The 24,043-nt window shown below is 41.8% G+C and overlaps 1 protein-coding gene across 6 annotated transcripts in view; it reads left to right on the top strand.

Annotated features, from left to right (window-relative positions):
* The first annotated feature begins 5,548 nt into the window (after positions 1-5,548).
* SUN1 (Sad1 and UNC84 domain containing 1) overlaps positions 5,549-24,043 on the top strand; it is a 29,419-nt gene continuing 10,924 nt past the window's right edge. For 2 of the 6 annotated variants that reach the window (XM_084216847.1, XM_084216844.1), the window contains exons 1-9: positions 5,549-5,643; positions 12,130-12,226; positions 17,757-17,948; positions 18,281-18,471; positions 19,580-19,606; positions 19,698-19,889; positions 21,547-21,669; positions 22,639-22,722; positions 23,038-23,148. In XM_084216847.1, the coding sequence (XP_084072973.1) occupies positions 12,150-12,226; positions 17,757-17,948; positions 18,281-18,471; positions 19,580-19,606; positions 19,698-19,889; positions 21,547-21,669; positions 22,639-22,722; positions 23,038-23,148 (997 nt within the window). In that variant the 5' untranslated portion in view covers positions 5,549-5,643; positions 12,130-12,149. Of the gene's footprint in view, positions 5,644-5,983; positions 6,210-7,448; positions 7,580-12,129; positions 12,227-17,756; positions 17,949-18,280; positions 18,472-19,579; positions 19,607-19,697; positions 19,890-21,546; positions 21,670-22,638; positions 22,723-23,037; positions 23,149-24,043 lie in introns of those variants that run through there. The other 4 variants (XM_084216845.1, XM_084216846.1, XM_084216848.1 and 1 more) reach the window with 4 other exon arrangements.

Here is a 24,043-nt window from a genome sequence, read left to right as displayed (position 1 = left end):
TCCAAAAGCTATTGTGCATTCCCATAGAATAGGATACTCATTTTAAGCCCTTTGTACTGTCTTTGAAGTTCAGCTTTCTTTTAATGAAAAGCTGAAGTACAGCTGTTCCTGTACTGAGCAGCATTTTAATTGACCAAAAACTATTAACTATTTAACTCACTGTAAATGGAGGGGCAGCTGAAATTCTTACAAGGCAATATATATATAAAATATAAATTTAACGTAAGGCAATGTGAGTGAAGTTAAAATTCTAAAATCATTAAATAGAGTGAAGAGATTGTGGAGTCTCCAGCCTTGAATATATTCAAAATCTGACTTGATACAGCCCTGAGAAACCTGTTCTGCCTGAGGCTGTTGGGCAGGAATGGGACTACATGCAGCATCTCCAGGGGCCTCTTCCAGCCTGACTATTCTGTGGTTCCATGAAATTGTTTCCTTAGTCTAATCAATTATTAAAAAGCCAATTAAATTAAACTGGAAATAGACTCTATGCTAGCAGAGACCTTGTTCTCAAAATAGCCTTTCCAAGCACTGCAAAGCAGCAGGTTCCTGCAATGCAACCTAAAGTTTCACTTCAGCAGCAAGAACCCAGTTCTTATGGTAGAGTTCCCTTGAAAGTCCCCTAAATAAATCCTACTTAATGATACTACTACAGGCATGATATTTTTAGCTTCTTATGTTGACAAAATGTAGATTCTTTACCACTGATTAACAGCCTCATGATAGCTGCTGCAGTACAAATGTTGGTCAAGTGCTTTTAATTACTCTTGTGATCTAAAGCAGAGATGTTTGCAAACCCAACTTCAAATGTGGGATGAGAGAACATTCTTGGTTGACGTGGAATCTGGTCAAAGTTTTTCAAGATGTTCTAAAGCTGGCACACAAATAGTAAGAGCTGAAGTATTCATCAAGCTTGATATCTTCAGCAGGCTGGGAAATTTTTTTTCTCCATATGTTGAACATTTTGTTATCTTTCAGAGCAGTCCATTGTGGGATGCCTCACAAAGAAAAATCTCCACATTATCCAAAAAACCAGCTTTTTCTTCAGAGCTAGGAGAGCTTGTTAAAATGAATATTCTAACAGTCCTTCTAGAGACACGCTAAACACCAGCTTGATCTTGTTTGTGTCTGTGTGACAAACTGGGGATCTGCCACTACAGCCTTTTATTAGGTCTTCTGGGTGTAGGACTTGACAATGTGCTAACCTTGTTTGTATTTCAATTCACATAACCCAAATTTCTTAAATCCCTTTACAAAAATTTACTGTTATTGAGTCTCCTGTGGATGTGGTTTATTTAAAGTAATTTTCTTTGAGACTCAACTTTCAGCTTCAATCTTTTACTGGATCAATAGGAACTCAACTGAAATGTTTTGGGGTTTTTTCCTGTTTGGCCAGGTCAGCTCTTATATTTTCTAGATTTAGTTAGTGCACATTACAGAATGTCATTGGCACCATATGCATTACGTCACTTTTGAGCTAGGGCAATTTTGGGGAGCAGAGCTGTTATCTCAAACTTTCAGGCCCTTTAGATAAGCAGCCTTTAGCCCTGCCCTTCCTGTGACAAGCAGTTGGGCCTCTGTCTTCGATCCTGTAAGCCAGAAGACCTGTTGTGGAAGATCCTGGGACTTGGATTCTCAGCAAAACAGAGGTTTTTAGGTAAGTGTATGCATTTGTCTTACTGAATATAGAATCTTTAATATATTTGTTAACTACCTTAAATAGATTGAATTAATTAGATGTTTAGAGGGCACTGACAAATGAGATAACTACACTTTGAGATAACTAAACTAAACTAAATGATAAACTAAACAGGGTCTACATCAGAGAGCATATTAGTAGAGGCTGGTGCTTAGGTATGTTCCAGATCCATCTATTTCTCCTCCATAAGAGTCCATCCAGGCAGTGTGCAGATTTCCAGGAATGCTCTGGCAGATTGCAGACACTCTGCAGGTGTCCAGCCCTGCAGGGTCATGTGAGCCCACAGGAAGGTGCCCTAATGCACCTCTCTGCTTATGTCAGCAGCCTGCTCCCAGACACTGACCTCCAGCTCTAACTGCAAAGTTATTATAGGCTGTAATAAGAGGTCAGAGCTCCAATCTAATCTCTACACAGAGAAATTTAGCTATTAAGGAATAATAAGTAAAAACCAGGAGAAACCAGAAAGAGTACTATAGTCTATAGTACTGTTTTACTGTGATAAAACTATCCAGTTATACTACAGTACAACCATAATAGGTATTTATGCCATTATGGTAGAAGTTATTTTATTTATTTATTTATTTATTTATTATAAATAAATTGTGCTATAATAGTTCTACATGGAGAGGTTAGAGTTCTGATGGGTTGTTGCACAGGCTTTATCTTGCTGGGGGGACCCCCCTCGTCTGCACCACACAAACATACCAGAGCACTGCCTCAAAAATAAAGTAACATCTTGGCTTTGGAAAGCCAACTGCTGTCTTGAGAGCAGCCAAGCCTCTGTCTCCTTTGCAGAATCTGTGCTAGGATCCCTACAAAGGAAGGTGAGCAACTGCTTGTTAGAAGAGTAGATCAGAGCTGGTCCTGCTGGATACATCATGGATTGCTCTGTGTCTCAGCCCTCCATTTGAAGCTCTAACCATGTTTTTTAAAGATAGAAAGAAAAATAAAGGAAAAAAAATCTTCATTATTAGGCATCTGAAGGATCAACAAAAATTACAGTTAACAAGCTTGTGTCCATTTACTGGGATCAATCCCCCAGAGAAGCAGGAGCTGAGCTGAGGCAGCAGATGAGAGCTGTGAGGAGAGCGGCTGCTCTGCCCGCCTGCCTTGGGTGTAATCGGCTTTTCTTGTTAATGTCTGAAATCCCCTGTAAGGCAGGACCACGGAGATCCAGTGGCAAAACTGATCTGAAGTGCTCTGCATCCCCCTTCACCTGATAACCCAATTGCTCTGCATGCAGCACCCATTGCCTTTGGCTGAGGGGTGTGGGGAAAGGGCCCTGCTGAGCTTAACCACAGAGGGATGCAGGTGGTGAGAAACCTTTTCTTTAATGAGCAAGAAATCAGATTTACAGATATTTCAGGTCATTTTCATACTACTACATATATATGATGATCTGCCCAGCCATGGACACAAAGTTACCCAGCCCCATCCTGTGCAGCAGCATGCCATGCCCAGTACCACCAGTCAGAAACACCTCGCTGCACTGGTTTCTGCCACATTCAGTCTGTGGGGATTTCCCCTTTTGATAGCCAGGAGCAGAATGTGGAGCACAACAGGTTTGCTAGGGGTGACTGCAGGGGAGCCCTGGGAATGGGAATCATAGTGGGAAGGGAGCAATAATGTGGGGAAAAAAGGGAAGGGAAGGGAAGGGAAGGGAAGGGAAGGGAAGGGAAGGGAAGGGAAGGGAAGGGAAGGGAAGGGAAGGGAAGGGAAGGGAAGGGAAGGGAAGGGAAGGGAAGGGAAGGGAAGGGAAGGGAAGGGAAGGGAAGGGAAGGGAAGGGAAGGGAAGGGAAGGGAAGGGAAGGGAAGGGAAGGGAAGGGAAGGGAAGGGAAGGGAAGGGAAGGGAAGGGAAGGGAAGGGAAGGGAAGGGAAGGGAGAACCAGAGAAATGCGGTCCTTGGATTGGTTTGGCCCTGTATTGCAGTTTCCCCATATCTTGTATCAGTTAAGGAAACTTTTTCCCCCTCTAAATTCTTGACTGCCCTCTACAATGTTAAAATTGAACATTTTTAATATGGTCAATTTTTATCCTTACTGATCGTTTTTCTCTATACACTTCAGCTTAGCCAATAAAATTGTCAGCCCACTTCACATTCAGAATTTGTTTGAGGCTGAGAAACTTTGAAGGAATTTTTGTTTGCCTCAGAACAGTTTCTTCTGAAATGTGGAAAAATTAACTCCCTGTACACACCAGCTTGTTTTACCAAAACCAGGACATCTGACCAAGTTCCCCTTAAATCCTGGAAACTTAAAACAAGATCTATTGCCTCTCATAGCTGAGGAATGGAGGGAAAACTGAGCTTTAGCCACCATCCTCCATCCAGCCTCTTGGCGTGGTTGTGATGGAAAAACAACTGCTCAGGACAAGTCAGAGCAGCCTGGGAAGCTGGCAGTACCCTGGGAGAATAACATGCCTTGTCCTGCCAGAGCTGAGTGCTGCCTGCCCTGCCTGGGCTCCAGGGGAACAGGGTGGGAAACATCCCTGAGAGGGCCTAGCCTCGCACCACCAAGGAATTTCAAGGAGATTTAAACTAAGAGGTGATTTTGCCCTGAGTATCTTAAGCCTTTAAATATTATCTACTCTTAAGACAGGAAAACAGGTGTGGAGTAAGTACAGAAAGAGGAGGAGTGGCAAGAAAATTGATTCTGCAAAATACTCAGCCATGTGCAGGGAGCAGGCTGCACATCTGACCGAACCAGACGGTGGCTTCCAAGTGTCACCAGGGTCAGCTCAACTTTGGCTGCAGCATCTTAAAACTGGCATGTAGCTGGAAAAAAGCACTTCTAAAAGAAACAGGAATTGCCCAAAATCAGTGCTACAACAATATCAGCTAACACCTTAAGTGAATGTGTTTATCTTGCATTTTCTGTTTCTTATGGATTAACTGCCTTCTCTCATTTTGTATCCAAACATTTGGATTATTTGATAATTACATATTTATTAGCCAGCCTTTCACAACAAGCTGAGTCATTTCCCTTGCACACACAAGTAAATAACAACTTATGGCCTGGTTAGCCTTTCCCAAGTGACAAATTCCCTATTCTGTTCACTGACATTGTACCATTCCTGCCAGCTGGGCCCACAAGAGAACTGTGGACTCAGGGAGACTGAAGGCTTAAAAAAAGTCACTCAGGCACAGGCTCCACACGGAATGTATTTGCATATGTTCCCCGAGTGTTTGAACAATGGGGCTTGTTTCTTCTCTGCCAAGAACCAGTCCCATTCCTGGAAGCGCTCAAGGCCAGGCTGGACCGGGCTTGGAGGAACCCGGTGTAGTGGGAGGTGTCCCTGCTCACTGCAGGGGAGCTGGAACTAGATAGGCTTAAAGGTCAGCTCCAAGCCGAAGCATTCTCTGATTTCTTTTCCGTGTGGCTGTCCGGAGGTTTCTGTGGCCCGATGCTGGCTCTGGTGACATTCGGTCGGGCACCACACGGAGCCGAAGCGCTTCAGTCCCACCGAGCGGCCAGGAGTGCTGTGCTAGAGCCAGAGTCTTAGCGGAGGAGGGCGAATCAAAGGGAAGGAAAATCCCAAAAAGGCCGGGTAGGAAGGGAACAGAGGAAACACCGGGAGGGAAAGTCAGTGAGTCAAGCAATAGAGTGAAAATCTGAGTTAACTCCCCTCGCCTCTCCACTGCTCGCTCCAGAGGCTCCCACAGCTCCATTTTGCGGGGGGGGAGGCGAGGCAGGAGGCGGCCGGGCTGCGGGGGCAGCCCCCGAGCGGGGCCCGAGGCGGCGGCGGCGGAGGCGGAGCGGAGCCCCGTGCCCGTGTGTGAGGGGCCGCGCGGGGCGGGCGCTGAGGGGGCGCTGCCGGCACGCGCCGCGCGGGCGGGGCGGGGGCTCCCGGCGGCCTCGGCAAAGCGGGCGGGGCCCGGGCAATCTCAGCCGCCGCCGCCGCCGCCGCTGCCGGCTCTGCCTTTCCTTCGCTGAACCGGCACCAGGTAACCCCCGCCGCGGCTCTCCCCGTCGCGCAGGGCCGGGCCGCGCTCCCCCGGCCGCCCCCGGAGCGCGGGGCTGGAGGCGGTGCGGCTCAGCCCGCCCCGGCCGTTGCCAACCGCCCCCCGCCCGCGCTCACCCGTTCCCCGCCCGCCCCCGCCCCGGCCCGCCCGCTGCCGCTTCCCGCCGGGCCGGGGCCGCGTGTGGCGGCCGCCCGCCCGCGGGGGAGCCCCCGGGGCGCGGTGTCTCGGGTCTGCGGCCTCCCCCGAGCGGGGGATCGGTGTCCCTGGCTCGGGTAGCGGCGCTGGGCAGGCAGCGGGGCGTGAGGCGCCGCGGGCTGGAGTCGTGGGGCGGGCGCTGACCCCTGGGTAGCCCGGAGTTCTGTCGGTCGGCGCTGTTGGCTGGGAGGAGAGCGAGGCATCAGCTACCACGGTCCCTCTGGGCCTGCCACCTGGAGGGTTTCCTTGTTAGAAGAAGCTCTAACCTGCAGCTTTGTGCCCTGATTGTGAAAGACCTGATAAGTGCGCGGTGGTGCCGGCGCTCGCCGCGGCTGCCGAGCCTTGGTGCAAAGGTAACGTGCTGTGATGGGTGTCGTGCTCTCCTCTGGCTAGCACAGGTAGACAGACCTGTCCTCGCTGTCCCCCGGCTGTTACCTCAGGGCAGCTGCTTCTGTGGGGAAAGTGTTGTTTAACAGACGGGTTTACTGTAGAAGAGTTTGGCATCGCTCGCCGAGTGAGTGACTGCTCGTGTTTTTACAGCGAAATGTACTATTTTAGTGCTGTGCTCCTTTTGAGGTGACAGTGCTGAATTCCTCATGCCATGTTCACGTTTGGCTGCCCTTCAGTGACCACAGGGGTAGAAGTGTCAGGAACACTGGAGGCAGCACCTGTTTTCTGACAGTTCCAGTAAGTTTTAGATCTGCTGGGAAGAAAAAGTATTTGGTTTACCTTATTTTGCGTTCCTTATTTTACATTGCCTTATTTAACATTATACTATGTTAAAATGAAATACATTTAAAAATATATTGTTTATAATATATTACAGGGAAGGAAAATATTAGCCAGCAAATTCCGGGTTTCTGCAGCATTTGCAGGCCCCCCCCCCAATCTCACCATCTGGTTTTCAGTTTAACATTACGCAAAAAGGAAGTTCACTATTTGCTAATTTTTTAAATGTTTCTGTTTCATTTCTTTGCAACTGACTATTCAAGGCTAATGCTTCTGTTGACTTTCCCAGTGAATCCTAATGTCTAATTCTTGCTTTTACATATGGGGGTGAATTACTAGTTGCTGATTTTCATACCAGTGTTGTGGAAGTGAGTTGCAGGGTGTTTTTCGTCGTGAGTGAGCTGGACGGAGGGTTTTATTGGCAAGCTTAGCAGGCTTTTTACATTGCTCTATTAGTAAATGTGGTAGTGTTTAGATACCCTTAAATCTGCGGTGTTTGGCTGGCTCGTAATTTGGTGCTTATAAGGCGCGAGCGTTTAGGCATTCCGGTGAAGCGTTTCAGCAGCGTGACGGGCGAGGTGAAACACCTTTTGTTGTGTCCCCGCTGGGGAGCGGAGCCGCTGCCGGAGCCGCAGGGGTTAAGGCGGTGGGGTTGGCCGGGCCGCCGCCTCCAGTGAATTCAAACTCGGCGAGTGACGGGGAGCGCGGGGGCCGGGCGGGCGGGCGCTGCGGGCTTTGTTGGGGCCGGGAGCCATTTTGGGCTCGATGGCTCGGCGTGTGCCGCCCGCCGGGCAGCGCGCCCCGAGCCCGGGCCCGGCGGATGGCGGAGCGCCGAGCGCGGGCGGCGGCCGCGCAGGGCCCGGCCAGGCCCCGGTGCGAGCGGGCCCGAGCGGGGCCCTGCGTGTAAACAATGAGCGGGCACGCTGCTGTTTTCACCGCGCCTGAATGCGTGGCTGGTTTTTGTCAGCCTCCCGTTTAAAAAGCGTTTCGAGAGGTACACAATGTGAACGTGCAGTGTTGTGATGAACCTGGGTTTTGTTGTTAGTGCTGTGGTTTGACACCTGTGTTTGGGGATCTGTGCCATAGTGCTCAATGGTAGCATCTAGTAAAATATCGGTTTTGTTACTTGTGGGTTTTTTTGCTTGTTTGCTCTTGGGTTGCTCTTTTAAAGGAATAATAATGTTTTATGAATGTGTGTTTTAATAAAATGTTGATTTAGCTTGGAGCTCTTTGCTCTTCAGCCTGTCCAAACCAGCAATTAACTTCCTATGGTGAAACATCCTATGTGGAGTATATATACTTAGGAATTTGTGTTCTTTAACCAAAACTAGTGATTTTATTGGTTATTCTGAATAATAGAAAGGAATAAAAATTGAAATTACAAGTAAAAAATGGGTTGCTCTCAGAAACTGATGGAGTTCGCGTGTTCCAGTTTCATTGTTATTGATAGTTTGCCTATATCTGTTTACATATGTGGCATCAAATGTGTTAAGTCATAGTGACTTAAACTTACTTGTCTTTAAAATGTGAGGATAGTAAAGGTTCTATTTGAAGCAGTGCTACCAATATCTAAGACTTTATTGTATCATTTTTTATCCCATGTAACATAAAAAATAAGACATGCTGTCTTGGGAATTTTCTCATTGTCTAACAGACTTTGGTGGATATTTCTACTCTGCCAGGGTCCCTTTTGTGAAATGACCATTTACCACTTCCTTTGTTACAAAGGGTTTCATGAGGAACTGCCTGGACAGTATGTTGGTAAAGGTCTGTGTACCCCAAAAGCCATCAGTGAGGGTTTGTTCTGTCCCTGTGAGGTGTTTGTAGTGCACGGTCAGTGTTTGGTGCTGCTCCCCTGCCTTGTGATGCTTCTATTCGAAAAGGCCACTCCTGGAGCATTTCATCATCTTTCCTGGAAGCCAGGAAGCTTGCTGCCATGGTGCTAGGACTTTATTGAGGCTGCCTGATTGTGGAAGTGACTGTCAGATAAGCTTTCTTTTGAACTAGTGGTGCAGCCTTATGTCGCTGAGAAGCTTCAAAGTCCTTTGGAGACAGCCAAGGGCCTTGTGTGCAGGTAAATTCTGTTGCACTGATTACAGGAGTTCCTGAGCTTTCTTGTCACAGAGTCACAATCTGTCTTCTCCTGCCCTTCTGCTGTGCTGATTTATTGTAACACAGACTCAGTTTAATTGCAAGGGAGAGATGATGTTTAGGATGACTGTTGTGTCTGCTTCCCAAAAAAAAGGGAAATAGTCAGCTGTCTCCTCTGCAGGAGCATGGAAGTTGGCTTCTAAGCTGAGGCATTCCAGTGGAACTGTGTGCTTCCCTGTAATCCACTGTGGGCTGTCTTATCAAAATGTTCTTATTACTTGGGGCTTTTATGCAACTACAGTTTTGGTTCTTGTACTATTCATACCTTAGTATTAGAAGTAGATGTTTATGGGCCTCTACAAAAGGGAAAAAGGCTATTTTAGAGTTTGTGCCTGGTAATCTGCAACAAAGCTGAGACTAAAAGTCTCCATGAAACTGAGTCTAGACAGATCTGTGGTACCTAAAGCAGAAAAGTGTTGGGCACCCAGAACTGTTCAAACTGGAACTAAGTACAGTGCCTACCTCTCCGGTTCTCTGCCAAGTTTTGTGATTTAAGATTTTTAAAATATTTTATTAGAATGTCTCTTTCTGTTCCAGTTGTGTATGAAAGGTTCATAAGTCAGAAGAAAGATTATACATGAAAGGTGGAGTGCTGTTAAACATGAGTGAACAAATTAGAGTGAGTCGATGTCCTCCGCCTACCCTGTGTCTGTTTTGTAATACAGATGCAGAATATTTCTAAATAAATTGGGTTGATCATTTGTTTTGAAGAGGTGGATAACTAAGATTAAGCTGTTGAAGTAAAAGTCAGGCTTAAAAAAAGCCCAGTTTCATAGTAAGTACTAGATACCCATTTTTGCAAATGGTGATCTCTGAAGATGCCTTTCAAATTCTTTTTAAGTCAGTTAGGCCTGTTTTGTTGCTTTGAAAAAAATTGAGTAGAGATTTCTCCTCTTGAGTCAGAATTAATTTTAGAGCATCAGACAAGCAGTGAATCAAACCAAGCCCCTAAATCTTCCAAGAGTGATTTCTAAGTGTGGTGTTTAGATGGCAAACCTGATATCTTCACTGGAGAGTTGGGTGCTATGAAACCCAGCTATTAATAGACCTACGCCTAAGTACCTTCGAGGCTTTGCAGTTAGCACTGCCTTTGTCAAGCACATATTTTATCTATAATAACTTAATGATACAATTAAAACCTTATCAAATAAGAAATACTATTTGTGTTCTAGCATTTGATTTATTCAGAAATCAAGTAGAGAGAGAACTGGTGGTGAAGGGGAAAAGAATAGGGAAGAAACTGAGCCAACATGTTGTTTTTCAAACTCAGCCGTTGCCCTGCCCATATGGGCAGTGCAGACAGGGGGGAGCTGGGGAGCTGCTCAGAGCTCACTGGCATAACTGAGCTTTCCATGTGGGAAAATATTGCTGGATGTCAGAAGGATTAGCTACTGAGTTGCCAGTTAAAAAATAGGTTTTATGATTAAATGATGCGCACTAAGCACGCACATCAACTCCAGCAGAAACTGAATGAGGTTTTTCTACCTTGAGGGTTAAAAATCTTTATTGGCATGAACCAATTCAAACAGATCAACCTTAATCATAGTTTTCAGCTTCAGCAGGCATACCTCTGAGAAACCTGTTTTGCTGTTCTTTAATACAAGTGCTTTCTGATGTTATCAGCATCCCTCATCTTGAAATTTACAATATTTCCACTTTTGTTCCTGGCGAGCCATTGCTCTCTGGTCCGGGTTTCCTCTGTGCTAAATTGAGCTCCTGTTTGTTGATAAAGTAAGGCAGCAGTTGTTACATATTCCAAGAGAATTTGCTGTTCATTCTAGCAAAAGAATGAGGCTGTTTTGCTAATACTTCCGCACTACTGATTTAAGCTTCCTGTAAACAAACAATAAATTTATATACAAGTTAGTGAAAACATTATGGCTCTAGGGTAAATGAAGTGAACCTAGAGGATCACTTAATGGAAATGTGTTTTCTATAATACAAAAAAAAAAAAAGTAAATAGCAGAAGACCTTATTTTTCATTAACTCCACTTTGCATGGAAGGTGCTTGGATTCAGGAAGCTACGATGCTTAGGCCCGGAAGTTTTAATATTTTTAAGTCTTCAGTAGTCATGGAAATACCCTCCTGCCTTACTGACCTCAGGATTTGGAGGCTACAGGTAGACTGACTAAGAGCATTTTAATGTTACGTGTGCAGATTGCTTTTGAGCTGCTTTTGCCTGTACCTGCTTTTTGTCCCCATTTCTTATGCATATGTAGCTGTTCAAAATAAAACCTTATTTCAGCATAGGAAAGTGCATCTCCAAAATGAGATACTTGTTGATGTTATGATTATGAAAATTAGCTGGGGATATTTTTATCTTGATTCAGATATGTCATCACAGATGTGTGGAATATCTTTTACTGCTCTTGAAACAGGAGCCATAGATAATCTGCAAGTAGCCAGGATTCTGCCTTGCTAACCATGAAAATCCAGAATAGCCAAATCCCTATTTGTTAACTACAAATAAGCTATCAGTCAAGAATCTTTTCTGCCAAATTAAAAATTTTCTTTGCCTAATAAGACTGAGGAGGGCTGAATTGAAAGTCAAATTGTTCATAGTACCACAAGTAGTCACCCATGAAGCTCTGCAAGTGTTGATATGACAACATCAGTTTTTATTTTCTTCTGAAAGCTATAATACCTTTCAAAGACCCCATGGAAAGTTTTACAAATGTTACTTGGGTGGTTTTGGTAGTTTTGGCTTTGGGTTTGTTTTTTTGGAAGTGGATGGCACTCTGGAAAATGTGCCTAATTCTAACCTATGAGTCACTTTGCAGTTGGCTCTTTTGCTAGGGTGTGTATTCAGTGGTTTTAATGACAGGAATAAATTATGTGAAATGAAGGATACTCCCTCACTGCTTAGTGGATGGTATTCAAAAGTGCTAGAGTAAAATTGACTATATGTAAAAACTTTCTCAGGTTTCATCTGCAGTATCCTTAGTTGGTGCACAGAGCAGCCTGTGCTTTGCTCCGAGGGCACTCATAGCAAAACACATTTTGAAGAGATGGCTGCAGCCATGGCTGCATGGCTCTTTAGATTTTTATACTTAGCTTCTTTAGGGGATACCAGCATAACACAGTTCCTGTGGAAGTGTTGTAATTTGGTTGTGATAAGAGTTTGGCTCCTAACTGAGCCAGAGAACTTGGAAACAGCTGAAAGCAGGGTATCATAAAGAAGGTCACAGCCAGAAATACTCTGAGCTTCCTGTAGTAATGATAAGGGATACCTGGCACTAGCAGCAATACTACTCCACTACTGAGAGCTCCATGTTTCTGGTAGTAGCTCTTTTATTCAATGCTTAATAACACAGGCTGAACAGTGCAAGGGCTCCTTGATTGACTTTATGTAATTTTAAGTCATTGCATTACTTTATTTTCACCTTTTACAGTATGATTTGAAACTGTCAACATGGACTTTTCACGTCTACACACGTACACCCCTCCCCAATGTCTGCCAGAGAACACTGGCTATACATATGCACTCAGGTGAGAACCCTTTTCTTCTTGTAGACAAACTGTCTGTTCTCTGAATGTTGCTAATCTGGAGAGTTGAGCTTTCATGGTAAGTAGCTGACTTCTTTGAAGAAGTGGGCTTTTTCTAGTCTGGTTTGAAAACAAGTGCTGTGTCCTAACTGGAGGAAAGAAAATGTTGAACTAAGAGGACAATGACTAAGATAATGACTCAATGTTTATTAGTTGCTATGAATAACTTGTGTCCGCCTAGTTACAACTGCTGTTGGATTTCTATAAATATGTCCTCAAAATTCTTCGATGTTTTGTGTCTTGCAACTTTGGTGTGTGCTTTCTTTTGTGACTTGGGACCGCTTCTGCTTTAAACCACTGATTTTTGCGCACTCATTGCCGCTAGTGTGGGACTTGGCTGGAAGGAAAATATTGATTACTTCTTTTAGCAAAGCTGCTTGTTGGGTGATTGTAAAATCTGTGTTCTAATGAACTTGCTTTTTGTTGTATCTTTTTTTGTATCTTCTAATGATCTTGGATTTTTTTCGTATCTTTGTTCTGCTTAAATCAATTCAGTTTTCTAGAAACTAGCTGTAGTGCTTGGTAGTTTTTGTATTATGTATTCAGAATAAGTGTTGTGATGCCTATTTTGAGTTTTTTACTATTAATGGAGCAGATTGCTGCTGCTCTAATCTATTGAGCTTTTGCTGCTGTTAAGATATATACCTGCTTCAGAATATATCAGTGATCTGAGTTATTGGCTTAGCTAATTTTAAGTTTAAAAAATGATTGTTGGTTTGGATGCAGTATGAGATTTGCTTTTCTATTCCCTCTGTATGTCATTATTGTGTGTTGTTATTAAAATCCATTATAGAGACAGGAGAATACTTGGCTACTTGCCAATAAAACAGAAGTTAGCAAAACTGTAGCATTAAGAGATTACTGAGTTAATTCCCTTCTTTTGTGTGCTCCCAAACTGTACATTTCCATTTTCTGTTGGGGATCATGGCGGGTTTTTTTTAAATTTTTTTTATTTGTCAGTAGTATTGCTAAATGTGACATGTTTTGTGTTGCATCAATTCAATTGCATCAATTCAATTGCAATTTTCCCTGGACTTCATGAAAAAGTATTGCTAAAATGTTGGTTATATACAAGTGGGTTTTATAATTTCAAGAAAAATGTGCTGGGCAATGAAATGTGATCTACATGCCTTGTATCCAGCAGGAGTTTCACTTCTGTATTACTGAGTGAGTTTAGTTACCTTTGTGTTGCAAACGTACCTTAGAGATCGGCTGAAATATTGTAACTCCTGTAACACAGGTTAAACTCCTGTGGTATTCTTGTCCAAAATTCTCAACCAGTGAAACAGTGGGCAAGTAGAAATGAAGATGGAGAATGATAAATCCTACTGGACATCTGGAGGATATTTAATTATGACTTTGGTGGGGCTTATTTAGGGGACAACTGAGTGTTTGTCTTGCTGTATAAATGAAGACTACTTTGAAAAATTGAGAAGTTGTGAAGGGGTTAGATGTCCTGAAACTTTCCAGCTTGCCATTTCACTGTGTTAAACTATTAGGCATAGGTATTTAGAAATTGATAGAGCTGGGTGAGATGAAGTTTAATAACAGAATTAATGAAGACCAGTATAGTTAAACTAGGTTGAAATTAATTAATTGTAATTCTTCCTTATGCAGAAAAGGATTGGCAAGCTTTTTCTTTAAAATTGTGTGAAGCCCCAAATGTTAAAATAACAGGAGCAAACTACTTGGTACACTGATGTGACACAGCTTTCATGGTGTCAAGAGAGTAAACCACAGTCTCTTGTGCAGACTCTTGCTGTGCCTCTGCTTGCTCTATATGTGCAGAATGACATCTATTATTGTAGCTCTTCCTACACTGGGCCAAACAATATTTGAAGACTCTGAGGAAATTGCTAATCAGAAACATTTTCATGTTGAAATTTGTTCCTTCTTATCCCTCACCTCTGTTTTGCTTATATTGTAGTATCGTTTATTCTGCCTTTGACAATTCAATCTTTATGGAATCTTTTCTTTAAAGAAATTGACTTGGGATGCAGAAAGCAGTACAGTGAAGTTTGATACCACAAAGCTATTAATAGAGTTGGCTATGATTTATTAATAGAACTTACATTAATACTCACTGGAATCACTGTGTTTTCTTAGCTGTAGTGCTTCTGCTTTGTGCTTCTACTCCTCCAGCCCAAATCAGAAACACATTTAACTGATATACCTAAATAATCTTTATCCTCCTCCAAATGTAAGTCAAACTTGTGAATCTCACCCACCTGTCAACATACAATTTACACCCCACTCTTATGACTGATCTTTCTTTTTAGTCACCATCATCTTTTGAATTGTGTTGTCAGTTTGGGTGGTTTTAACACTTCTTCACAAATATGGGTTAAATCAATAAGAATTTGGTTTGATTTTCTGTGTCAGAGCATTCAACTGGGATGTAATTTTCTGCACAGTAATTGAATAAAATCCTTTGAGGTGTTTAAGTATGTTCTGGGTCTCACTGAAGAAATAACTAAACAATTCAAGGTAGTGTCTTTGGTCGCTTAATGTAAGTAATGCCCCCTGGTTAGAAAGCCTGTGAATGTTTTTGTATTGACTATATGTCTGTCCATGTTAGTTGTAGTTCTATAGGTGTATTGCATGTGCCTGTTATCCTGAATAGTCAAAAACATCACTGCCCATTTCATTCCAAAGAGTATTTATAAATAAATGACACTTCAGGTCCTTCAGACAAGCTATAGACATGCTAAAATTGGCAGACCTCATTCTCATTCCAATTACTTGAAAAATAACCTGCTGAAGTCTAGGACATTCTTACTCTGTAGAAGCTCATGTGAAGGAGGTATCAAGAAGCTGGAAATGTAGGACTAGATACAGTCACCAGCTCTGCCAGCAGCCCTGGGAGCTGCTTGCTGGGGGAGGGAACCAGTCCTCACTGTGAGCAGAGGTTATCCAGGAGTAGGCTAATTGCATCCCGCCTTTAGGTGTTTCTTGGTTAGCTGTACATATTGCATAGGAGGACATCAATGTACTCTGGCCCTTGAAAGGAAAGGCAGTGGTTTTACTGTAGTCTTTTCTGTAGAGGAAAAAAGACTGCATTCCAAAGCATGGGAAGTAAGATGGCAAGTTAGGAGACTTCTAGGTACTGTCCTGCTGCCAGAGGACAGATAATGTGAAGAGAATTATTACCCTGCATAAGTGAGAGACAAGCCCCTTTTGTTAAAAAGATTCCGTGATGATTTGTTGGGGTTTTTAGATAGTAGAGCTCAAATTCACATTGATATAAATGCTCATTGAGATACTTGGTAACAGCAAGTGTTCATAAACAGAAACAAATTGAGGCTGGTCACAGCTGTCAGCTTGTTCTGTGTACTTTGTGCTCTTGTGAATTGAGTATCTGTAAGAAATGTGGGGTGAAGATGAGGAAAAGCAAATGCATAGTGGCAAATGTAAATAGCAAAACTGAGTTGTGAAACAACTGTTTAGGGAGGGACTCAATAGAAAACTGTTGTGGCTCTGACCCTTTCAGAACAACAGCAGGAGGAGCCACATTTAACCCATATTCTCTCTTCGTATATGTCAGAGTATGAGTCATTTATATTTAGCATTTTTGAAAACTGTAGAAATTAAACTCTTTAGTCTACAATTGGTTGAGTACGTGAGAAAACGTTATTTCTTCTCCCTCTCCCAGCCAAATGAAAGCAAAGATTAACAAGCCTAACGTATTTAGTATATATGCTGGGTTTGTTAAGTTGTGCTGAGGCTCTTTCCAGCCTTACATAGGGTTGCACTGCATGTGCCAGTGTTATTAGGGCAGACCAGTGAGATCCAGCACACAGAACCAAAGCCCTGCCATCAAATCTGTGCTACTCTGGGCCCTAGAAGCAGCTACTTTGGACAGACTCTGGTCTGATCCTTATGGGCTGAATGCCCAGCTGGTTTTTGAGCCATGAGATGTTTTCCAGTGTGTTGTCTGGGGGTTTTAGCCAAAAGAAGTGCAGTTGCCATGCTCTGACTGCCCCATCTTACATACTTTTCTTTGTATGGAGGAGTAATGAAGAAACTGATTTCAAAAGCACCACCTTATCAGAAATTCATCATTACTGTAAGTGTAGCTTCAAGGCCTTCTGGTGCTAACTTAATTTTATGCTGAAGCAGTACAATACTTACCATATTATTACTTTGTGATGTTCTGAGATCTTTAATAATGGTGTGAGAAAACTGTTTCCATTAAATAGTTTTTACACAAGTATATTTTATAGTAGCTATTTGTATGCATTTTTAAAGGGAAAGCTTCCATTTCAAATACAGATTGTGCAGTAGAATCTACTCATTCAGATCTAATTTGCTTGTTTGTTTTTGTTTGGAGAGAAAGAGCTGCTGTCATAAACAATTCTTTGCTTATCTATTCTTTTAAAAAACCAAACAAAGCCTCCAGGAGTACTGAAGTGCTGTTACATCTCTGTGTGTCCCTGTGGCCCAAGAAGGGACAGTCCTTATGAAAGCTGGCCCAGAGCACTTAGCATCTGGATGCTGTGGGTCACAGGGCTGAGCAGTTCTAGAACCTGACCTGCTGGGCAGTGCCCTGTGCCAGCAGCCTCTGCTCACTTACATAACTGAATGTTTCCTTTGGTTGTAAGTATGAGAATTCTGCTTTAGGCTGAACTTCTGCTTTGGTAAATGTATTTCTTACAGACTCCTCAGCTTAATCTGTTTGTGTTTGTCTTGTGTTGCTGCTTTGTCTTCGCTGTAAGTTTTCATGAAGGTTCTGAGAGAATCACGTGCTGAAATGTGGAGTTCCTGGGGCAACGACATGAAGGCTATCTATGTGTAAACTTGCTTCTGTGGAAAAAAACAAATTGAAGTCTCTAACCATTTTTTGTTAGTTACAAGTTAAATATTTCTAATGGCTTGCTTTAAATTAAATATTTTAAACCACTTTTTTAAAAGCAAGTAATGGTTGTTAAACTGAAATAGCTGTAGTAGGGAAGTCTTTAAGTATCTTAAAGGGAGGAAGTTCCTACTTGTTGAGAGGTAGAAATTCCAGGGTAATGTGGCATATGGATCTTCAGTTCTCAAAACAAGGACTTGGCAAACAGAAAATTGACAAAAATAGACTGAAAATTAGTCTTTGCCTTGCAACTTGGAGTGTGTCATTTTTAATTTGCTGGTAGGCATGGTGAAGAAACTGTGTCATGAATGGCTCCCACTCTCAAGTTGGTCCCAAAAGAATGAGTGCTTGCTCTGGCTAAACTTCACATGTGGTTTCCATGGTGGTTGTTTCTTTCTGTGATTTGTTTTCAGTTGTAGGACTGGTAATATGAATTTCCTAGGAGAACCTTGAATATCTACATATATCTAGATTATTTGGGTTATTTGGTATATCTTGTGGAGATTGTACTATAACCCTGAATAAACTGCATTTAATGGAAGCCTAGACTAGCTTGAAAAACCAGTTTTTTACCAGGTTGAAAATTCTCCCAGTAATGTTGCTGTTCTTATTTTACTGCAGTTCGAGTTATTCTTCATCTGCTTTGGATTTTGAGACTGAGAACAAAATAGATCCAGTGTTTGATTCACCCAGAATGTCACGGCGTAGTTTACGGTTGGCTGCTGGAGGATACAGTAAATCAGATGATGGACAGAGTGATTCCCTTCATGACAGCTCTTATGCTGGAAACATGTCCTTCAGGGATCAGACGAAGTAAGCATTTTTAGTCATCCCTAGTAAATCCTGAGTCTTACTGTTTGAACACAATAATGCAGAAAGGTTACCCACAGGTCTTATTTTTTGTTCTTGGTGTTTGCTGCCATACTCTGAAATTTATGTTCAGTATGTGCTTTGCAATGACAATTTTTTACAAACATCTTTGTCAAATTATAGGTGCTTGAAGGCAAGTGCTTCCTTTTAAATCTTGTTTGCTTTGTTTAGTCACATCAGTGTTAAAATTACTGTTAATTCATTAATTAATAAAGTGAGAGAGTAACAGAAATGTGTGTCTTTAGTGCTAAGTCTTACTTGCCTTTGTTTCCTAGGGTGGTAAAGCAACGCAGAAGTACGAGCAAGCAGTCTGGCAGTGGAAGACATGTGCCAAGAAAAAATCTGTCCAGCTCATCTATTTTTAGCCAGAGCAGTTTCAATAGCCATGCCAGTGATACATCAATGATATCCACTATATTGGATGAGTCTCTGATTCGGGAACAGACAGAAGTTGATCATTTCTGGGGTAGGCAATAATTGCTATTGCTTGTATCAAACTGTGCAAACTGTTTGGTTTGGTGTATAGAAATTTATGATCTTTGCATTACTTGTTGTTTGTCCTATCCCCAAGCATGTGTGCATTTGCACTTCATCTCTAGGGGTCTACTTGCTAAGATGCTCACTGGAAATACATGGTCCAGTGTGTAAATTTAATTTACTGGCATGGTTAACGTCAAGACATTCACAGTCAAGTTAATATGCCAGCAAACGTAAACACTTTTGTGATGAAATGCCATAATTATCTCCTATCATTGCTTTCTTCAAAATGTACACTGAGTTCTGTATTGAAAGAATGGTAAACATATAACTTGTTTTTGAAAAGTCAAAGGAAAAGCATAGTCTTACTTGTTTGTAGGCAGAAATGTGTTTCTTTTTAAGATACCTTAATATGAAAGTTTCAAATTAGCGTCATTTCAGAATTTCCCAAAAGGATTTTTGTATGCAGCTGGCTGGTTTGGCTTTTTAACTATACCAAAATGTACTTTCCTAGAACCTTTTCTCTTCAATGAAGATAAAATATGAGAGTTGTCTATGTAAAGTACTGTCTATGTGAAGCATTGTGTACAACCAGCTCAGCAATTTGTTATATCTCCTAATTCAGACTCTTTGTTTCCAGTCAGAATACTTGCGACCTTCCCAGAGTCCTAATGGGAAGAATTGTGTCGATCTTGGTAGAACCCATTCTAAGCTTTAGATAACCTGACTCTTAAATCAGAATTTTAAATACATTAGTATCAAAGTACTTACCAAGCAGCAGAAACATTGTAAGCTTGTAATTAGCTGCTATAGCTTCTTGTGGAAACTAAGTCAAGATGCAGTTGGCATTCATGTTGCTTTGCCTACCCCTTCTGTGGTGGGATGATTTTCACAGCTATTACCCTACTATAGTAAGGTCTGGATAAATGTTTCTCAGATGGGCTGCAAAATATGTTAAATGCTAACCATAAAGAGGCTTTCTTTGAAGCCTTAAAATTAGCGTGACTTCTAACTTGAGTTTGTCAGATATTGTAATTCAGTTCAGGTCTTTCTAATATTTGGGACCAATTTCTTTTTTTTTTTTTTTTCGTTTGCAGGCCTTGATGAAGAAGGTGACCCCAAAGGTAAGTACACTTTGCTTTTCCTTGCACATGGTTTCTGTGGGACAGGCCCGGTGCTGGCAGTGCTGCCATGGCTGTTGTGCTCTGTTTCCAGGCAGTGACACCACGCTGCTGCAGGGGAACGGGGGCATAGCAGGAGCAGAGCTGCAGCCCACGCTGAACGGCTACACGTGCAGTGACTGCAGCATGCTGTCAGAGAGGAAGGAGGTGCTCACTGCCTACTCAGCTTCTCATGTGCCATCCTCCAGGATCTACACCAGGGACAGGAGCCAGAAACATGCATCTAGTAAGTTACTTCCTCCTGTGTTTCATTTCCACAGTGTATTTAAGCATCTGTCCAACCCTGATGAACTTGCCAATAACTGAATTCTAGAGATCAGCTTTTATTTGAAATACCTTTTTCTGTATCAGTTGAAATTCTGTGTACTTGTATATGATTCTGATACATGATAATCTACTGATTTTCAGTGCTGCTGTAGGAATCAAACAATTACAAAATTCAAATGCCCTGGTATCTTAAGTTATAAAATTATTTGGCCAGCCAGCACTGATTGTAAGTCTTCTAATCTGACATGAGATCTGTGTGGCTCTGCCTATGAAATATTTGGTCATGGTTGCCAAGATACAAATTTTCTGTGCTTTTTGGTGTGCAGTTTTTTATCCCTTATGTGATTTGAACTTTCAAGGTTGAGCAGAATTGTTACTTTGCAGTGCTTGTGTTATCAAGGGAGTCTCTGAGAGGGCTTTCTACTTTGTACTTTCTTTTTTCCTCCTCTTTTAACCTTGCAGCTTTTTGTAGTGTTTCTAAAAGCTAAACCTCAACTACATGAAAAATTGAACTCCAAAAGGAAAAACTGATTCCAAATAGTCACTTTAGTGACTACGTTCCTAAAGCTTGAAAAATTGAGTCTGTATAAATGAGATTCTGACTTTCCAAGACAACCTCTGTTCAGTGGATTGTTTTCCTCATTGTCTTGCCCATGTCTGCCTGCCTCTTGCACCTGGAGTTTCTTGATTACTGGTAGTCCTCAGTTACCAGAAAGGATTTGTTTCCTTAATGACCTTGAATTAGAAATGAACCAGTTGTGGAATTTTGTAGGTCTGTTAAGTCTTGAATGAAGTTTGTTTTCAGTACAAGAGAAAGAAATTAAGTCAGTTTGAGCTATATGGTGTGACTTCAGATACTTAAGTATTTCTTTTTAGTTAGTGTGTAGCGCAGGGTGGAATTCTTTCCACTTGAACAAACTACTTGAAAACTGCATGAAAACTCTTTCTGTACTTCTGAGTTTGTATTCACACGAGAGTTTTCCTCATCTTTGTACATTCCTTTGATATTTAATCTAGGGTTTGAGTCAAACTTTGGGGGTGTATGGGTGGGGAAAGGCACGCAGTAATGGCAGGTTTTTGGGATGTGGCTGAGCCTAGGACAGTGGCAGTGGTGGATTTTGGCTTTGTTCCTGTGGCTCTGGAGAAGGATGTGTCTCTAGCACTTCAGGCAGACCTCTGTAGGAACTTACTCTGATGTAAGAGCAGGGAAGATGGTGAGCAGTCCTCACTTCTCCAAATCCAGAATAACACTGTAGTGTCTCTTTGGAACTATGACCCCAAAATCAGGATCAGCAGTTCACCTCAGTGAATGGAATCTTGACTTCCATAAGCAAGGAATTCATCGCTCTTTAGAGTTCTGCAGTCTAACTAAGCAAAGCTGTTCTTGCTAAAGTTATACATATTGCCTTGAAGTTATTATCCAGGGTGTGTAGTTCTCACAAAAGCTTTCATGCAATATCTAATACACCCAGACTTTTCAAACCACATTTTCTGAAGTTTGGCTAAAGGCTTTCCCTGCTTTGCCCTCACTCTTACACAAGCTAATGGTGACCAGAGAACAGAAGTACATATTTCTGTGGATGAATAATTTCTATTCATACTGTTTTTTTCAATAGGAGGAACATATTTCTACATGAGTAAGATCCTACGATTGGTCAAAAATACTGCAGCATCTTTTGCATCACTATTAGTGCAACTATTTCAAATGGTTTTGCTGAAGCTGGGTTATGAATATAAAGGTACCTTTTCAGTTGTCTTCCTTGGTCTGCAAACAAAGACAGAGTGTGTGTATTGGGTTTTTTTTTTTTTTATGGACTTCATCTCTGGCACTATAGTGCTCTTCTTCTGTAGTCTTTTGGCTGGCTCCTGTCTTTCTCAGTTTTTATTTCACTTGTGCTACACTTCTCATACCTTTCCTGTTTTGAAAGTATCAAGATTCCCTTATATGAGATCCACATGTTGATTTTAGTAGGAAGTGGTAGAGAGTAATTTTTGAATTGAGAAACTTAAGTTGGTTTTTAAAAACTGTGGTGATAGTGTCAAATTCTAATTTTTCAATGTCTTTCATTCTCTCTTATCACCCTTAAACCTGCTGTACACTTAAAGCTTGTTTAGATCTGTCTTGCAAAACTCAGACTGCTCTCATCACTCTGCACTACTTTAGAGCACATCTTGTTTTCCCTGAAAACATTCATTTCTTCTTTGGTCCTTTCTCTTCTATAATACCTGCTCTACAAGTGAAGTTAAATTGCCATAGGGAGAAGGGAATTGATTTTTGCATGTGAGTAGAACTTTGCTCTTCTCCTTCTCTCTGCTCAGAGCCTTATAATTCCTAATGCTTTCTTCTCCTTCTTGTAACAAATTTGTTAAAATCAGCACAAATATGTAATGAATGGCTGACCCATTTGATGGAATGTTGGGAACAGGGACTTACTTGGTGAGGGGTTGTTTGTTTGTTGGGTTTTTTTTTTTTACAAACCTTGCTATGTGAAAAGAAGCAGAAGGATTTTTTTTGAACTGAGGCCCCCTGATATTTAAAGAAGGAACAAGATTACACAGAGTAGGCTTCTTCCTCCATCATTTTTCAGGTTTCCTTAGAGTAATCTGACTTTAATAGTGAACCAAGCCAGTTTAGCTAAAATCTGTGTCTAAGAAAGTCTTTGAATTTGATAATTAGAATCTGTGTGTGCTTTTTGGATGTGTTGCAGCTCACTCAGACTACTGTGGAAGCATGAATGTAAAGGACTTCTACAGAGAAGATCGTCACCTTGGCGTGAATGAGGAATCAATATGTAAGTACAGAGATGGATGTAGTCTCAGTCCTGGGCTCTACACCAGCTTGTTGCTGTAATAGTAGTATCACACAGCCCCTTACGCTGTGCAAGCTACAAAGTAAATATTTAGTTTGCAACTTAAATGTGGGGGGGATGGTGATCCCCTGGTGTACTGTAGTATTTCCCCCAGCAAGTTTCCTTCCCTGAAGTTTGCTTAGCAGTTTTTGGGTTGATAACTGATGATGTGAGATAGACTTGTTCAAGTTATCTTGTAACAAATCTTGACTTGATGCTGGCTTTATCCCATTAATCAACTGTTACCACAACCAACAGGTGATGACTGTAAAGGGAAGAAACATCTTGAAATGTACACCACAGACCACATGCAGTCCTCATGGGCTAAAAGGGTAGCAAGGACCATTTGGCACACCTTTTCTTCTGCAGGTTGACTTGGACATTTTTGTTTGCTTTTAGTTTGCATCGCAATCTCACAATGTTAATCACACATGTTTTGTGTTTTGGCTTTTTTTTCCTTCCTTCATCTATCAAAGTAGGGTAGAAATGTAAAGTGCCTAGACAACTAACTTCCTTAACACCTCTTCTGTCTTAATTCTTGCTCTGATTTTAGCTTTTGTACAAGCTTGACAGGCTGCTTACGTGTTAGTGAAAACAAGGTGTATAGGGTAAGGTGCACCTCATGTGTTAGAAGGAATAAGTCAGATTAATTTATTGCACTTTGGGGAGATCTGTATGCTTACTAGGTTGAAAAGCTGACTTTAAATGAAAGCAAGGTATGAGATACTGGTATGCAGATTATTTGAATAAAGGGGTTTTTAACATTTTATTTTTGTTCTAGTGATAGTCAATTTTTACAGGAATCTTATATAGGGATAGAATCTACCCTGTGAGATGAGCATTCCCTAGCTTGAATGACAGAGACATCAAGGATCTGTTGAGTCCTCTTTATTCAGCAGAGGAAAATGATTTGAGACACTTCAGGCACCTAAATGATTTGCAAAACATTGGGTTGGTATATCTATAATCCCTCAGATTAACCCAGGCATATCTGCTAATCTAAGAATATAGGTTTATTTTCTAAACATATATGGTGTAGTTTGTTCTGTAGAAAGATTGATCCTAGTCTTGGACATAGTATTTGTTGGCCTCAGCAGGCTTTAAGTTACAGCATTTTATTACAGCGCATTGGATGGGGAGGTTGGTGGTAGTTTTGTTCTCTTTAAGAGATACAGAGCTATCCTACTGAACACTCGGCTTAATGTAAATTTATTGCTTGCAACTTTCTAAATGGGAATACTTTCTATTATTTATCAATATTTCT

This window comes from Fringilla coelebs, assembly GCF_963513975.1.
Source record: "Fringilla coelebs genome assembly, chromosome: 16".
NCBI classification, from domain to species: Eukaryota; Metazoa; Chordata; class Aves; order Passeriformes; family Fringillidae; genus Fringilla; species Fringilla coelebs.
The sequence above is the reverse complement of the archived record's forward strand: the minus strand, read 5'-3'. Positions and strand labels throughout refer to the sequence as shown.